Source organism: Lepidochelys kempii, chromosome 2 (genome assembly GCF_965140285.1).
Source record: "Lepidochelys kempii isolate rLepKem1 chromosome 2, rLepKem1.hap1, whole genome shotgun sequence".
NCBI classification, from domain to species: domain Eukaryota; kingdom Metazoa; phylum Chordata; order Testudines; family Cheloniidae; genus Lepidochelys; species Lepidochelys kempii.
The window spans coordinates 215,184,440-215,203,121 of NC_136381.1; the positions used below are offsets into that span (position 1 = coordinate 215,184,440).

The window sequence follows — 18,682 nt, forward strand, 5'->3', positions numbered from 1 at the left end:
TGGGGACGGGGACTGTGCGGCGCAATGAAGTTAAGATTGTTACTTCTCCGGAGCTGCAGCTGGTCACGAGCTGCCCGCACCAGGGCCCCCCCCGGGGAAAAAATCGTCTCCCGCCGGTGCCAGGCGGGGCTGAGCGGCCCTTCAGGGCTGCAGTGTGTTGATGCAAAGGGCTCGGCTCGCTGACTGTGCCGGAGTTTTGGAGGGAGTTTTTGCATGTGGTCAGTCGCTGTGTTGCTAAGCCAGCCCCCAGCTCACATTACACACTACTGTATTTATAACCTCTCCGAGCCGTTTCCCCCTTCAAGCAGTTCTCTGGGACCACCTTCTATTGGCTTTAACCTCTCCCACTTCTTGACATCTGAGTAGCTCTGAGAAAGCTCATCGAGGTCGAGTGTGTGTGTGTGTGTGTGTGTGTGTGTTTTTAATGCAACGGAGACTGGCCACTAGGGCTAAAGACCTGGATTATCTGAGCTCTGCTGCTGAGAAGTGTGTCGTTGCCGTTTTGGAAAAAAAAAAAAAAAAAAAAAAATCCCCAACCAAGCCCTATCTGTTTACAGTGCAAGTTGACAAAGGGTGGTGGAGTTGGATCCTTCCTAAACTCTCCTGCCTGGAACCTGAGACTTGCATGCCATGGATCACACACTCTTTGGCTGCCTGCGCAGCCCTCATGCCACCGCGCAGGGCTTGCACCCGTTCTCCCAGTCTTCTCTCGCCCTGCATGGAAGATCCGACCCCATGTCCTACCCCGAGCTGTCTACTTCGTCCTCCTCGTGCATCATAGCGGGATACCCCAATGAAGAGGGCATGTTTGCCAGCCAGCATCACAGAGGGCACCACCATCACCATCACCACCACCACCACCCGCAGCCGCAGCACCACCAGGCTTTGCAGACGAACTGGCACATTCCTCAGATGTCTTCTCCCCCCGCCGCTGCCAGGCACAGCCTCTGCCTGCAGCCCGACTCGGGAGGTCCCCCGGAGCTGGGCAGCAGCCCCCCAGTCCTGTGTTCAAACTCCTCCAGCCTGGGCACGAATACCCCGACGGGGGCTGCATGTGCTCCCGGGGACTATGGCAGGCAGGCGCTGTCCCCAGTGGAAACAGAGAAGCGGTCCGGCAAAAGGAAAAGCGACAGCTCAGGTAAAGGCTCGTGCTTTGCTGTCCTTGCGGGTGGGGGGGGGAGGGATTCTCCTAGAGAGAGGGGGGTCTAGAGAGAAACCATGGGCTTGATGGAGGGACTGCACTTCCCGGCCTTAAGGCCCCCTTTATCCCAAGCCTTTCTCTGAGGACAGCAGGCTTCAGAGCGTCACTAAAGCCGCGCTGCTCGCTGTCTCCATCCTAAAGCCAGTTTATCGGGAGCATGGAAAAGAGCGAGCACGTGATAGAGCGTGAAATCAATTGTGAGCAGTTGCCTACGCTCAGGAGGGGAAATGTTTGTAGGTTTGATTAGTATTTAGCATCTGGTATTGCGGTTCCTCCCTCCTTCCCCTCTGTTTCAAGATTCGCAAGATAGCTCTTTCCCACCCCCATTCCCCCTTTGAGCCAGTGAAACCTAGTTCTGAAGGCTTGCACAATCGTTGGAAACTTTTTCTTAGAACTGGAACTTTTCTTATGAATGCGAAGTATGTGTTGCATTCTAGGGTGCGCGTCTGTATAGAGCGTGTGTATAACATAGAGTATAATTCATCATGGGGCATGAATTGGAATTTATAAATCACCATGCAGTAATTCCTGTTTTTACAACGCTTAGTATTTCATTTCATGTGCTTGGGCTTTGAGGAAGACTTTTGCTGGATTTCTGATACACTGTTTTTGGTTTTTTAAGAAGGTGACTTGGGATATGCATATTTGCAGCCTATACAGAAAGATGAAGCTTTATAATACTTTGAGTTTTATATGCCACAACTGAACAGATTTGGGTTTTCAAAGTGGGGAAAGAAACTGTCAAAAAATCCCATATTAACAAAAGACAATGATCAAGGGGCAATACAGTAGTTGCAATTGATGGCATTTTTATTGTACATTCAAAATATTGAAAATGCAAGAGCAGACATACCAACAAAGCTGTTTTCTACTAGTGAAGAGAAAATGAAAGGATTTTCCAGATATTTACTAAAGTTCACAATTGGAACCATGACCTTGATTCACTTGAAATGTCATTAATCAGGTTTTTAAAAGCTACAGAAAGTTTGCTCATTTTTAAACTGCTTTTTGCAGTTACATTATATTTTCTTCTTTGCAGTTCTCCATGTCACTTACATTAGGGAAGTTTTACAATAAATCAGGATAGGTTTGTAGGATTTTAATTACTGTTACTATATAGGCTGAAAAAAGTTCTTCGAAGTATAAAAATCTGTCATTCACAGACACTTGCCGTTTTATTTGCAACTATACCTTCACTGTGTTTTTTAAGCAAACTTACATCATTGATCATGTGAGGTCTGAAGAATATTAGATTTTTTTAACCTGAGTTTTTGAAGGGAAGTAATTTTATGCTGGGTTGTTGGTTGGATCAGTAAATTTGTCAATCATTTACAAATGTAGAAAATTAGAAGAAGAAAGCACAACTGTGCTTCACAATACTAGGGAATGTTGATGTTGCTTTCTGCATCTTGCAATGCAAACACACAAATCCATGGGCATTAGGTGGGACTCTGTTGAAGTCAATGGAATCCTTCCATTGACTTTAATGAGCATTGAACTGAGCCCTTAATCATGATCATGATGATATAACAACTTAGTCTGTAGTTAACTTTCTAAGACAATGTATGAATACAGCCTCAAAATCATAGTACGGTATGCAACCCCCGCCCCCTCCCCAAAATATCAACTATGTTCATGTATTCTGAATGGCTTGATCTAACAAGTCTCCTTAGACAACCATGCAATAGTCAGAATATTTTTATTGTTTTAGAAGAATATTGTTTTCAGACCACATGTTTTACCGTCCCATTATTTTGTTTTAATCTGAACTTCTGTGCTGAATATTTGAGATCCGTGTAATATATGGCAGCAGATCTCATTTTTAGGTCAATCAGTGTATTTCTGTGGTTACCGGCGGCAATGCCAGTTTGTTTTACTATATTTCACAAGGAATGTATGTGATGGATCATTCTTTTTGTTTCCCGAATCAAATTGCCATATGCCATAACTGACTTTTTATTTAATATGGATCATTTAGAGAACTTTTAGCCCCCTTCCCCACTTTTAAACTTCTTTAGTAAATGTTTACAATTAATTATAAATTTGGAGTAAATAATAAGTAAACAAAGAGGCTGTTCAGGTATAGCATCAGCAGTATCAGAAACTAACTAACTAAGCACTAGTGCTTATTTAGAGAGATACTTCCATGCCTCTAGTTACCATTTAAGACCACAGCATATTTTGGGGATATGCCTATGTTCTGAACATGTCCCCGGTTTTTGAACTAAATTAGCCTTGGGGCCACCCCAGTTTTGCGGTATCTGGCTTTCATTAATATAAACTGTTGACATCAGAAATGTTAACTCATAAAGTTGAGTTTTGACAGTTGTCTATTCTAAAGAAACCAACACAACGTCAATTAAAGCTACATGCATTATTTTTATTTCCAAAAAATGCTGTATTTATTCGCCCTCATAAAATTGTCATGAAAATTTCCCAGCGAAGACACACATTTTTTCATGTTTATCTTTACCGTGATGACAATGGGGGAGAAAAAAACTAATGCTATTTTATACTTTTTTTGGGGGGGGGGGGTATACTTTGTCATAATTTTGTTGTTTGCTTAGAAACCAAGGTGAAATGTGCCTTAGAAATTATTTAGGTAGAATGACTGACTGATTTTGGATCCCACACTGGGGCCTGAGCTGGCTGGGAAATAACTTCTGAAGATAACGTTCAATAAACTGCTGCATAAACATGGAGAAACTGTCAACTCTGTATAAAAGATTTGTGAATTATATGATGAGTGGGAAATTCCTTAGTCATCTCTTCCTGAATGCAGCAGGCCAACCTGCCTGGGCCCAAATGTGGGACCGTAAACCAGCATGAGGGGATATACACACAGACTTTTAAACATTGTGAGTTCATTTCTTTCAAATAAACATTTCTGATGTCAACAACAGTAATAAAAATAAGATGCCACAGCATTATGATGTATGCTGCAAACAAATTTAGCTCTTTTAAAATGCAGTAACAGCCAAGATATTTGAGTGCTAATGCGAGGTAGATAAAAATGAATAAGAAATATATCCCTAAAATGAGTTGTTGCTTTATATGGTATGAGTTCTTTCATGAGGTATAATTTGGATTTTTTTCCCTCTCATAAATTGCCTGTGACTTCTGAAGCCATTTAATTTCACCATTGTAAAATAACAGGTGGTGTTTACAGAGGATATAAAACAAGTAACAAATGCAAAACTATTATAGTGGTTGTCTAAGTCAGTTTATTTGTGTCTAAATTTTTCTTAAAACATCCATGATTTTAGGAAAGACGTGAGCCCAGATGCACCTTGGAAACACAAAGTGTAATCTGGATTTCATGTGAAAGCAATTAACTTTCTGAGTATTTTAGGAAGTCTAAATTTCAATGGGAAAAATCTGAAAAGCTCCTACTATTAGGGGGAGAACTTTACAGTATAACTATTAAATATGCAACAATCTACATGGATTGGGATATCTATTAGGCTAGATGAATATATATTACAATTGAATATATGAAGATATGCTACTGTGTACTGAAGCCCAATGCCATTTAAAAATACTATTAAGTATGAAAGATATTTTTACATCTGACACACAAAGATGCTATATAGAGTGCTGAGATATACAGAGAGGTTGATGTATGTAGGTCCATTTATATTTTTTAAAATGAACATAAAATGCCATCATACAAATGTAGTCTTTTTCTATGATGTGCCTTCGAAGAAACTGTTTTAAAAACCGAAATACTATAAATGTACTGTCTAAAATGATCACTTCAAAGCAAGTCATTTTGATAAATGACTGTAAATAGTGTGAAGTCATTGGTTTCAATGACTTCTGATTGCTCTCCAAAACATTTCCGTAAGAAAAATGAGCTGTACCCGCATAATCAAAAGGATTGTGTAACTGATTCATCAGTGTGTCCATACTTTTCAGCGGGGTTGTAACGGAAGCAAGAGAAATACATGCTATTGGCTGAAAACTTTCTCTGGAAAGAGTTAATTTGCTAATTATGTTTGGGATGTAATATCAAAACATCACTTATCATGAAGGGAAAATGTCAAAATATGTAGGTTATACAAATCAGAGAGGTATGTACCAAATGTGTTGAAGTCAAATTGAATGATCATGCTATTTTAAAGAGAAATACAATACAGATGATTCCTTATCAGAGACTAGTGTTGCATACTGCATTACTTAGTGGATTGTTTTATTGGACAAAATTTACAGTAATATGTTCACTTTGCTCACAGCAAGTATAATTAACAAAACAGAACTGTATCTTTCATAGATACTAAATTATATTTTATTTAATTCATACAATCTAAAATTCCTTGCTCTTAGCAAAATGACAGGTTTAATATATTTTAGCACATCTCTTTGCATTAACTATGGATGGAAAATAGCATACGGTCATACGCTCTAATTTGAATTGCTATCTGTTTGGATGTAATGAGATTAATTTGTAGCTACAAACATTTATGCCCTCCCTATTTCCCCTATTAAAAAAACAAACAAAGATATCAAAACCTCAATACAGAAAAACATTTAAGCATGTGCTTAACTTTTTGAGTTGTTCCATTGCTTATAGTTAAGCACATACTTAAATGCATTGCTGGATCAGGCCCAGTTTTTCTATAATACACCAACAGAACTGTGTAATTTTGTCTTACTTTATATTAGCCAGTACCCAGTCTTACAAGTAAAGTCACTGAAAATTTTGTCTACATGAGTGCAATATTAGGATCCATCGTAGAGACAGAGGGAGATACACATACACACAAAGAGATACAGGAAGTGTGAAAATATATAAAGAACTGGAAATTTTACAAAAACCAAACCATTGAAAATTCCATTTTTAGAATTTTAAATTTATTGGAAAGTGGGGGGGGGGAGGGAAAGAGTGCCAGTTGCATAACTGAAACACAAATTCCAGCAATAGCAACAGAGTGGATATCAATTTAGGTATCACCTAATAGTTTGAAATCACCTAAAATTGTATTTAATGTTGGGGTTTTTAGCACTAGAGAATAAGATGCAAACTAACAGATCCTATTTAGAGAGTAATTCTAATGTTCATAGTTCTTACGATAGCACCTGAGAAGCGAATATATGCCTTGGGATTTTTTCTTTTTGTTCTTATTAGACATAAAATAGCAACTAGTTTGTAATCTCCAGAGTATTTTAAGTGCACTCGTTCATCTGAATTCAGTTAGCCATTTTGGAATCTTCATGCTTTACATTTTTATAATGCATTGGTCTTCATGCACTTGATTCTGCCCCTTTGAAATCAATGGGAGTGGGATCAGGCCCTTCATCTTGAAATTCAAGGCAAGGTGATCACATTCACTTTTATACTGGCCTTTAATAATCATGCATTTTATACTGCCCTCTAATAGTCATGGAGCATTTTTCCGTATTATCTCTTATAAACTTAGCAGTGGGTCTCAAACAAATTTTTGCTGTGGCTCAAAAGTCACGGTGGCCATACATGAAGTCCACGATGGTCACACTTGAGTATCACTGGTTTCATGTACAGTATGAGTATTTCCTGTATAGTTTTTTCACCTTTGGTAAGATGTCCTGTACAAGAAGTTTTCCATGTCCAGATGTGGCGCATTAACAATAAGCCTTAGTTTGTTAGAGTGAGGAAAGCTAAGAATTCATCAACGAGGGTTTTTTTTGCGGGAATAGTTTTCCACATGCCTGCATCTTTGTTCTACTGCTCTAACTTTTTATTTATTTACGGAAATCAGTGGTACTGCTCCTAACCATAAAGTTATTGTTGTGCATGTTTGTCATATTGGGGACCAACATCTTTGAGTATTCAAACGGAATGAATTTTTAAAATCTAATTTATGTGTCTCTTTATATGTTGTGGGTAAAATCCTCCCTTCACTGAAGTCAATGACAAAACTCTCATTGACTTCAGTAGTGGCAAGATTTCACCCTATGTGTTTACTTTATACACATGACTCAGGTCAGGCAAGGAAAATAGACTGATTATTCTCTCTTATGGTTATAGTTCTGGTCACTTTCTGATTCTTGCATGCTAGCACTAGATACCTTTGACAAATGTTATGGAGACATGTTTATTTCACAAAAGAAAAACTGGATTGTTTTAATTTTATAGAAACATTTATATACTTAGAATTTATAAATACATATTTCATAATCTACATTTTGGGGCAAATTTGACTTGATCATATCCCTTTAAAAATATTGCTTTCATAGCCAAGATGTGAATCATATAGATACTTTTTCATTTGTTGCTGTTTTTTTAAAAAAATGATCTAAAATGTCCCTGGTATTGTATAGACAGCTGCATAATAGTATATTAAGATTCACAGAGTGATGCAGTAGAGTGAAAAACAATTCATAATGCATACTTTATAATAATTGTGTAAATTACTGTGCTGTTTATCCTTTACTCTTATGAATGTAGATTGCTTCTAAATTGTACACTGACATAATGGTCAAAGTCCTCTTAATTTTAAAGCTAGGACATTAACATAATACTCATTACAGATCAAAAAATAGGACCTGAGGGTAAAATGTTGGCCTCATTACAGTCAACAGCAAAACCCTCATTGACTTTAATGGTCATGATTTTGCTCTCAGTTTTGGAAGGGCCTCAGACTTTGCGCCAGAAAATAACTTTGGGTGCATTTTATAGCACTTGTACAACCTGATTTGAAGGTGCGAGTGTTATCCAGTCTGGCTGCAATTATGTGCAGGTGCAAGAAAATCAGAAGCTTCTGAAAATCAGAAGCTAAATGTTTTAGTTCTTAACAACCGAGTAAACGTAATGATCAAATCCTACATGCACTGAGGTGCAAGTCCCACTGACTTCAGTGCGACTTGCACTTCAATTTCACAGGGAGCAGGTCCAGCTTCGATATCTTCTTGATAACTACTTATACATAAGCCTTAGAGTATTGGAAAAAAGGGGCCCTTAAGTATATGAAAAATAACAAGAAGCTAAGAATATTTACTCAGTTGAAAGAAAAGTTCTTTCGTAGGTTGAACCTACATTACCGTTTACATTTCTCTTTAACTGATGAAACAAAATAGTTGGCCCAACAGAGGATGAAATAAGTCTCAGAGGAATGATTCAAATAATTCAATTACTATGGAAGAGCATCATTTTACTAAACCAATAAAATCCAGTGGATTATGAAACGCCGAAGGACAGCCAAAGAAACTTTTTTTTTTTTAAAAGCTGTTTCTTGGACTGGAGGAAAAAAATGGTTCACTAATATTATTTATGGCAAGTAAAGTATGAAAAATTAGATTTGAAACCGATTACCGCAGGTTGTGCTGCAATGTAGGTGCAATGTTCCTTTTTACTGTCCCCACTCTCTCTGATCTACAATAGCTATTTTTAATTTTAGCAACTGAGCTTTAATGAATACTGCCACACAGCATCTCTGTTACATACTCTTGGAAATTTATCCATCGCCACTGTATCTAATATTTTTACTGCTGAAGGCCTTCATCCTACAAAGATTTAAGTAGATGCTTAACTTCACACATTGCAAGTGAAATCCTGGCCCCTTTGAATTAAATGGAAGTTTAGCTATTGACTTCAATGGGACCAGCGTTTCTTCCTGTTAGCAGCTGCACTGACTTTGATAGCTCTACTTATATGCCTGGAATTAAGCATGTGCTTAAATGTTTTGGTAAACTGGGGCTTTAGTCTCTGTCTTAAATTTCCAAAAACCAACAGTTTTATTCTTTGGCCTTTCTGAAAATAAATACTAAAATCTGTTGGACGTGTGATCTGACTGTACAGATGAAAACTTGAAGAAACAGTGGTGGGATTTTTGTCCTGCCTTTCAAGAGGAAACCAAACCAATCCAAAACAACAACTCTGGAAAGGATCCCTATAGGCAAGAAAACTCCGCGAGGTTCCCTTTATGTAGATTCCCACAAATGTTTCTTTCTAGGATGGGACTCTAATGGATGCTGTCAGGGAATCCTGTACAACCAGCTGTCTCTGGCCTTAAAGGGGATTCCAGTTCCCTAGCACAGCGGGGCTCCATGCGGGAGATAACATAGCTTGGGGCTCTACTACATTTTCATGCATTCTTTGGGGTGTTGGTATGGAATGACGCATATTCCCCACCCTCACAAGCTCCCAATCCCATGCCCTGCCCAAACGTGGATACCAGATCTCGCAGAGCTCTCTGCATAAGCTGTTGGGAGCGGGGACACTGTTGAGAAGGTGGCAGATGTCACTGCTCCTGCCGTTTCCCTGTGGGCTAGGAGAGTTTCATGCATGGTGGAACCCCCTTTTCATACAGATCAGGGGGAACAATTGGGCCCGTCTTGTGCAGGCAAAATAGCCAAGGTGGATAAATAATTATCTATGGCTCTGACCCAGCAAAACCCTTAAGCAGATATTTAGATGTGTTTAGGCCTGATCCAGTCTGAATAACTCCTTGTGTTGATTCCTAATTCTTCTGTAAGCTTTGAGCATTTCTCTTATCTGTCTACATAACTATTTGGCCCCGTGACTCTAGTGACTGAGAATGTGCACATCATTCCTTACACACTTATTAAACATATATATGTTTTTTTTTCTTTCTCAGCTAACATATAGTGCATACTACTAAATTTAAATTACAAATAAAGAAATATAATCAGCTTGTCCTAAATTTTATATTTAAAAAGACTGTTCATTAGGAAGGAAAAAGACAAGAGAAAAAATTCTTTAGGTAAAATATATAAAGCTCAAAGTGACTGAGAACAACTATTCTGGGCTAGATTCTCAGCGCATGTAAATTGTCACACCTCCATTGGATTCAATATTGCTACACTGACTTACCCCTGCTGTGTGACAATTTCTTAGTGATGAACTGTACAAAATCTTTTCCATTGAAAGAAAACGGCAGTACCACAACTTATAATTAAAATATGTTAATATGAGCTAAGGGTCCTTAGCCCTTGGCTCACTGAAACGTATATCTTTGAAAATCAATCTTCAAAAAACCCCAATTGAAATTCTTCAAGCTGCTCTCGCTGAAGTTAGTGGGAACCAAGAGCACTGCAAGCTCTGGTCTATAATTAGTAATAATGTCTTGCTACTACAACAAAGTTTAAAGTAACATGTTGATGCAGTTATATTATTGACTATATTCTTGTTTCAGAAATATTTTAGATTTGTGCTGCAGTTAAGGCCTAATCCTGCAGGAAGTTAATTTAGCCTTCTCAAGGACTTCAGGAATCAAGCCCTTACTGTGTGTTTTCTTGTTTAAAAAAAAAAATCTTTGAGGGAGATTGTTTGGTTTTATGCCTTGGAGAACTTAGCACCTTTTTCATCCACTCAGAGAGGGAACCGTGCCTTTACGTTACAGTTTGTCTTGAAGGGTAATGTTTATGTGATACTGACCTAAAATCAATAAAGAAATGGAGAGACCAAAGACTGTGTAGGACTATGTAAATGTTTGTCAGTGAATGCAAGATGAAACAAAATTAGCTATGTATAGGCAGCATAAGTGAGGAAAATAGGAGGGTTAATTAGTGCACGCAAAGTTCTTTGAACTCTATAAATACAAAGTATTATTTCTTCTTAAAGTTAGCATTTTGTATGCTAGTGGTAACGTGGAATTTAGTAATAATACCTATAATTGGTCTTTAAAAAGACTCTATATTAAGTCATCCACATTTATGGAATTATTATTTTAAAATGTTAGTAGATCAAAAATCTTTAAATGTAAAATATTGGTGTGAAAAAACACAGAAGAAAAGCTGGAGATCAATGCTTAAATATTCAGATTTGGTTTAAATTATGAAGGACTAATCTGCCAAACTTCCCTGTAGGTTCTGTGTTTTGAATTTGACTTCCCTTGTTTCCCCCACCCCAACCCTTTTTATATTTTAATATGTTACTACAGTTTTATAAGAACAAACATCTTTATTGCTTTAATATGAGTGAATGCAGAGAAACCTAATACTATTAAACCTCCTATTTCATGGGTTCCAAACTGAAGTTTAGATGTAAGCAAGGTCTCATTTGAGAGAGAGATTTTCCATGCCAATAGGAATTTAACATTTTGGGTTTTGCAAACATATCACCAGGGCTTTGCCAGACACGACGCCCAAACAAACACGTCTTTTTGGACGGAGCTAATATGTTTCAAGTACAGTGGCTAAATGCATTCAACAGCTTGACTATGTTTACTGAAATATCATTTATAGACAGGTCTGATCCTACAGGGTTTTCGGAGGTGGTGGGGCCTTCAAGTCCTACTGAAATCACTCAGCCCCTTGCTGGATTGGGCCTTTTGTAAACTGAACTACATACCTGCTCCTGTAAAGCCCTAAACCTGAAAACACTTAACAGTGCACTTAGCTTTACTGTCATGCATATGTGACCAACATAGAAGGGAGGTAAGTCTAAGCTTGTATTGGATGTGATTTACTTACCAATTCTGTGCTACAGAAATCCTCTCTCTCTGACTTGTAGAGACCATAATTTCATATCCTTGCAAGAGACTACAGATGGGTTTTCTATAGGAACGATCTAAAAAGTGGAGATTATAATAGGATTCACTTTTTTCTTCTCAGGAATCCAATACCAGCCTTTATCATAACACACGCACACGCACAATGAGCAGTGTGAACTTTTTTCCTTTTTTTTTTTTAATTGAATAACTCTCCAAAAATAAATCATTCCTCACAGACTGCTAGACTAGCGCCATTAACTAGAAATTTGTTATTTTCTTTTAAAATGAAGAGTCTGAAGCAGAGCCAAACCCTAAAATATATATATTTAAACCTCACAAAATAAGTAAATGGATTGGGACTTTTGCCAATCAGAGATCTTCTGCTTTCACTTAAGTCATGACAACTAGGTATAGACAGAACCAATTTTTTCAGCATGTATGATACTAAGCACAAACACAACGTCAAATATACCCACGCGCGCACACACCTGACAATTGCTGCAGCTGTTAGGTTCAGTAGGGTGATACGACTTACAAAGACATTAAGCCTCCAGTCTGTGATTTCTCATTTGTGGTATTTTCCCAGTCTCAATCCCAGTGACTTCTGTAAAATTACCGGAAACTATATTGAGATCCAACCTACAGATTCAGTCTGGGTTATTCCCGCAGCTCTATCTTTCCCATGCTGGGCTGGGCTGTAACTGGCTGGTGCACAAATCAAAATGGCTGCCAGTTATGTACCCCTGATAGAACTCACTACTGACTGGTCAGGAGCTTCCAGCTTCTAACTAAGGGTATAATGCGTGTACTGGAACGTCTGCCCTTATTGAAAACTTCCGTGCCAATTTCAGAGCATGATTAGCTTCCTGCACTCCTGCCATCTTGTCTGGGAATGTTTCCATCTCCACTCGGAACAAGTAGAAACAGCAGCTGTAATTACAGCAAAAAGACTTGTGATTGAATACCAGAAAAAGGGTGGAGGCAAGAAGAGAGAAGGGGGTTACACATAGTCCCAATAGCTCACAGTAATAAAGTTAAGCACATGCGTAAGTGGTTGCAGGATTTGAGCCTGTATCTGTGGCTGTTCTGTCGTTGACTAACTTTTTGGCTAAGAAACTTTTCCAATTATACTGCCTATGGATGTATCTCAGACAAAAATATTCTTTATGCAGGACCTTATTTCATTTTGTGTTTTTCAAGTCTGCCTCAAGAACTAATTTGTAGTCTTAATTCACAAAATATATAAATATGGAGGCTGCATTCATGTTACCACTGAAACATGATTGACTTTATTATATACAGAGAAGTGAAAAGCATGCAGCTAAACATGGGTGGTAGTTTTAATGCTGCCCATCACGCCTGCCCTGTGCCCATATCTGACAATAGCACCTTGTTCATATACCAGTAAGCACCTAAAATGGATTGAAGTGAAATCATCTGGGTCCAAAAGGCACAGACCCTATGAGGACTATATGGGAGTCTGCTGGATGAGTAGCGTCCTGGAGCACTTGTGCATTTCCTATGTTCTGCAGGAAAGATCTCTGTGCAAGATCTGCATAGATCCCCATGGATGACCACATTGGGACAGGCCAGGGGAGAAGCTGCAGTGTCTTGTGTAACTGTCATGGGGGAATGCTGCCACAAGTTTGCCTTCAGCCCTGAGTAGGAGAGTGTTGAATTTAACCTGCCCAATTTTTCCATCCTCTACAGAGCTCAAATAGTCAGGCTTTATGTGGGTACAGTTGAATATGAAATGAATATAGAATTTCACCTCTTCCTGTGGAAGAACTTACAGAAGGAAGAAGTACTCACAAAACAATCCAAAATGGATGTGTGGGGAAACCTAAAGCATTCTCCTTACAAGGGAAGGAAGAATTAACTGTATGGCGAGGGCATGACTTCATGGTTAGAGGATCTATGCCGATACTGCAGACCTCCTGACCTCCAGCTGTGTAGCTGCTTTGCCATTGGTTCCCTAGTCCAAGGCTATGTAATACCTCATACTTTGAGCGGGGTTGAAGCTGTGGATTGGAAGATATTATCTACCTCTCAGGTTTGTGATGTGGGGTCATCTTTGACTTCATCTCTCCTCCCACACACATCCAGGCTGTTTTGCTGCTTCTTCCTTCATGTGATATCAAAAATCCAACTCTTCTTTTCTGTCCCCATGTCCCTGCTCTGGTCATCTCTGTCTTGATTACTGTAACTTCCTCCCTGACTCCAGTGTTGCCAACAGCACATAGTAGGAAGTCATCCGAGAAACCCTGAAAAGTTGCTATTTAAGCTTTCAAAGTGTGTCAAAAATCTCACTAAACAAAATTTCCACAAAATTCAGTAGCAAATTATATGTGTATATACACGGGATGGTAAATTTTCGTTACAAACACAATACTGAAAAAATGTATTATAGAATTTCTGTACACACTAATCCCTGAAAATGTTTTTAGACTATGTCGTATTCTAATAGGAAAAAGAAAAGGAGTACTTGTGGCACCTTAGAGACTAACCAATTTATTAGAGACTTAGTCTCTAATTAGTCTCACCTTAGAGACTAACCACAAGTACTCCTTTTCTTTTTGCGAATACAGACTAACACGGCTGTTACTCTGAAACCTGTCATTCTAATAGGAGTTTGTCATAGAGATTTTAAGTGCATAATTGGGCATGTCCTCGGGAGGAAGCACGTTCCAGGGCTTGGGCTGAGAGGCTGTGAATGAGAGGAAGGGTTTGACTCAAACTCCTGGTGGCAGAATAAATGCTTAGCAAGTAACTGGGGCTTAGCTTCATTCCTTGCTGGTGGGGAGGGGGTAAAAAGACAGATTTATTGGGGAGAAGAGGTGGAAGAGAGGAGGAGACAACTGCCCCTAAGGGGAAAAGTTATGATCTTCTGCTTAGTAAAAACAGTTAGTGACCAGAGCGGGCACTATTCCCTGGGCGAGGGTGATGCAGGAAAAAACAATTGACAACAGATCTTTGAACCTTTTGCCACTGAAATTATTAAAATCTCCTCCAAGAAGCAGGGAGCCGGCTTGTCTAGTTGGATGATTTCCTTGTGACTCTGATGAACCTGCCCCCATTACCATTCTGCGCTCACCCTGCCTGGGTGAGAGGACACTCCCAGCTGCTGAACAGAAAGCAGCAGCAATGCTGGGCGCTCCCTCCTCAGCTGGATAGTCTTGGCAGCTGGGTTTATTTTGTTATCATTTATCAGCTCCATTGGTGTCTCTCAGTTGGCAGGAGGCTGGCAAGGGGTTTCATGGCTGTCCTGGTTACATGGGGCAGGGCTGGGGTCCTCCGTACTTCTTAACTTGGTATTTGGCTGCCCCTCCTAGCCTCCCTTTGCTTTTTGCGCATTATTTTCCATAATTGCCACTGCTGCCTACAAGCAACTACAACAATAGTTCTCATCAGGTGGGCGCCGCTCACGTCGCATCCGGTTAAGGTTGTGTAGATGTAATGACATTGACTTGGTGTGCAACAGAATATGGAAAGAAGAGTGTTGAATGGATTTTATTAACACTATTGAGCTGCTTGTGAATGATTTTTGTTACCATGTAAGTTGGCGACTTCTTTCTCTGAATATCACTGTAATCGGCAGTGAAAGTCGCTGATCGCTTTGACGCTTATTTGCGCACTAGGTAAACCAAAAAGTCACTAAATCGAGCGACAATCGCTAAGTTGGCAACACAGCACTGAATTCCACATTGTTCCTGCTAAAATGATCCTATCTGTTGATCTACCAGATTACTTCCCCCATCATTCTTCCACTGGCTCCCACTTGCTTATCTATTCAATTGTAAATGTCACATCCTCATCTTTAGGACTCTGCACAACTGCACCTCAGCCTACATCTCTGATATTGTTTCTCATCTAATCCTACCTTACCGTCTTTGCTTCATCTTGTATGCTCACGTTCTTGTACCTTCTTCTGTACCGTCCATATGCTTGAAATGAACTCCCAGTTCCAGAGTACCATGCTCTTTCGTTCAGTCCTTCCTAAATGCTCACATCTTTCATGGGGTTTTACAGTCCCAGGTTAGTCAAATGCCTCCAGCACCTCAACATTGTATAAGAAAGAGAAAGTAACACAAAAAAAGAAGTCAACATGTGTACATCTGCCATTTGTGTTGTCTTGGCTCTCTTCTTTCAAGCTCTTCAGGGTAGAGACAGTTTATCTTGTATAGCACTAAGCAAGGTGTTAATTGTGGAAGTAGCTACAGTTGGACTATGAGCCAGAGACAATGAGGATGATTAATATTTAGTGCTGATAATGTGCTTAGAGATGTACAATGTGCAGAAGAAAAGTGTTTGCAACTTCTTTTCTCATTCTTTACAGAGCCAGTGGTGCAAAAGTGGGAGTTATAATCTCCCTGAAATTCAGCCTTTAACTCCAGCCTGTTAGATGATAATTCCTGCATTCTAAGAGTAGGAAGGGGGAACCTGCATGGAGAAGAATGAAGCTTCACTATAGGTGGAATGAGAATTTGTTTAACTAATAGTCTTCTTCTCCATTACTCTGTAGGTGAAGTTTCACAACTTGAATAAAGTAAATAATTTCACAGCTCCACTTGTGTACTGTGGTGATAGGCACATTACAAATGCACAGACAACTTTGGTCAGTCTGTCCACTGTATCTAATTGGGCAATAATCAGGTTCCACTATAGTATTCCATTTTCGTATGGTTGCAGAGCAATTCAATTTTGGGGAAACTTGTTCATGATATTTGAATGCTTAGGGTTGGCAATTCTGCAATTGCATTAAATGTTCAGAAAGATTCATTGCAATATCATTGAACTGGGTGTAAGGTGGGATTATAGGAAAAATATATTAGACTTGAAACTCTGGAGATCTAAATTCACAGGGGAGTAGTTCACAAGAACACAAAATTGGCTGTGGTCCAGCTAGTCCCCAGTGGGCTTTTTTCCAAGTCACACAACCACCACACAATTTGGCATAACTTTCAGGCTCAGTCAAGAGGATTCTGTTCCAGGACTGAAATAGCCAGTGTGCTGCACGCCAGGATTGAGGTGCATTTGCAGAGCAGTATGAAGACACATTTACAGCTTTCGTCTGAACTTTACCTGCCTCTGGCTAATGATGCATCTATTAATTTTGATGAGTGGTAATTTCATCCATTGAAAAAGCATAGAAACCAACATCATTGCCTAATTTGATGTAGACACAGCTGTAAAATGAGGATGGAATTAAGCATCAGGCTGCAAGATGTATTAAACCTTAACACAAGGGAGGGGCACTACCTGCCCGTCACTCATACAGGCATTTAATTGGTTCCAGTATGGCAGTTACAGGGCTCCTTACCATATAACTCATAATACGCAGTATGATCTCTTCAATTACCCCACCCTGGACTCAGCTCACTGAGTCCTAGCACCCTCCCCACTGTGGGGTGAGGGAGACAGAGGGTGCAGCAGGGTGGGGAGCTCAGCCTGCAAGGGCCACAAGGTCTGACCTCAGCCAATGAAGGCCACAATCTTATATGCTTAAGGCCCAACACCAGAATTCCAGGTCTTTTACCTCTGGAACTGTTCATTTTATTCTCTTAACCACATTGCAAACCATCCGCAAGTTGCAACAAATAAACAACTCAAGCCCTGTACCTCTGTTGGGTACTAAGTGCATTCCTACTTAGCCCACCTTCCTCATAGAAGGTTCTGTGAGGAAGGCAAAAAACTCCCTGATCCTCTGCCAATTGGCCTGTGGGAGAGAAAAAATCCTTCCTGACTCCCTAAACAGGTGATTGGCTGCCTCATCTGCTAGGCCAGGTTCCCATTCCTAGTTCAGGTGGGTAGCGTGGGCTGCTGGAATGGAGCCAAAAGAGGCTCCACGCAGCCCCTGAGCTGGGCTAAATTCTGGGAGCTTGAGGAATGCTAGTCAATCAGCACCCTCTCCTCCATCTGGCCAATGGGTACTAGAGACCTGGGGAGGAGCTACCCTTGATGAGTGTCTCCCTCCCTTGATACTGGGACTGTCCACCTTTCACTGCTGACCCCATCAAGTTCCCTGACCTGTTGATGGAGGCGGTTGGCATTTTTTATAAAATGGTGAGTGAAACAAACACAGGAGCATGTCATATGAATAACTGGCATTTCCCATGATGCATCTTTGATAGTCAAAACATTTCAAAAGCCAAAAAATAAAAGATTTTGTACATTTTTTAATTTTTTAAGGCTGACCATAGAGATTCTTCTGGGCACCTTGAGCGTATTCATTGCTGGGAAATAGAAAGCTAGAAATAAAGTTTTCTGGGACAATTGAGTAATTTAATGCTAATAAAATTGTGGGTAACACTATTATAGCAATTAAAAAAGAGAAACTTCCAGATTTCTGAAAAAGGTGATGACAAAATTAAAAAAAAAAAAAAGCTACAGGAAATGTTTTGAAGTCACTGGAAACAGAAGATGTACCTTACTCCTCTCTAATCCCAAATATACATAAGGAAGAGATTAGGCCCCTGACTCAAGAAAGCACTTAAGCGAGTGGTTAAAATACATTGACTTCAGTGGGAATTAAGCATTTCCTTAAACAACCTTCCTGAACAGGGCTGCTTTCCTGAATCAAGGCCTAGGTAAGATAATTAGAAGGATCCAGGGTCTGACTACCTTTAGGAAATGCTGCAAAGCCTTTCTTGTTGCTAAAGCTTTTCCATCATACCAGAGTGACATCCGAACACCAACCTTCTTCCCCATTCTTTAACCAAAAAAACCCCACTGTAGTCCAAGCAAAGCTTTCTATAAACCAAAAAGGGAGACGAGCCAGAGCCTCCATGAGGTCCACTAGGGATTTCATTATTTCCAGTCTAATTAACATGGAAGGTACTCAGATATTATTGTGATAATGGGCAACAGGACAAAACCTAAGATAGATAAGTGAAAATAGAACAGGAGAAGAACTCTAGCTACTGTATAAATATGAAGATCTGGTTTTCACAATGGGCTTGATTCAAGTGTCTCTGATCAAGGAAAATACAAAACATTTTCATGAGTACAAAATGGTTTGGAATAGCCATGGCACCCATTTACACAAGGA

General features: G+C 39.6%; 1 protein-coding gene across 1 annotated transcript in view; it reads left to right on the forward strand.

Moving 5' to 3' along the window:
- Window positions 1–280: 280 nt before the first annotated feature.
- Window positions 281–18,682, forward strand: part of MEOX2 (mesenchyme homeobox 2) — a 71,556-nt gene continuing 53,154 nt past the window's right edge. Inside the window, exon 1 of the mRNA XM_073329551.2 lies at window positions 281–1,138. Within this exon, the coding sequence (XP_073185652.1) occupies window positions 631–1,138 (508 nt within the window). The 5' untranslated portion in view covers window positions 281–630. The remainder of the gene's footprint in view (window positions 1,139–18,682) is intronic.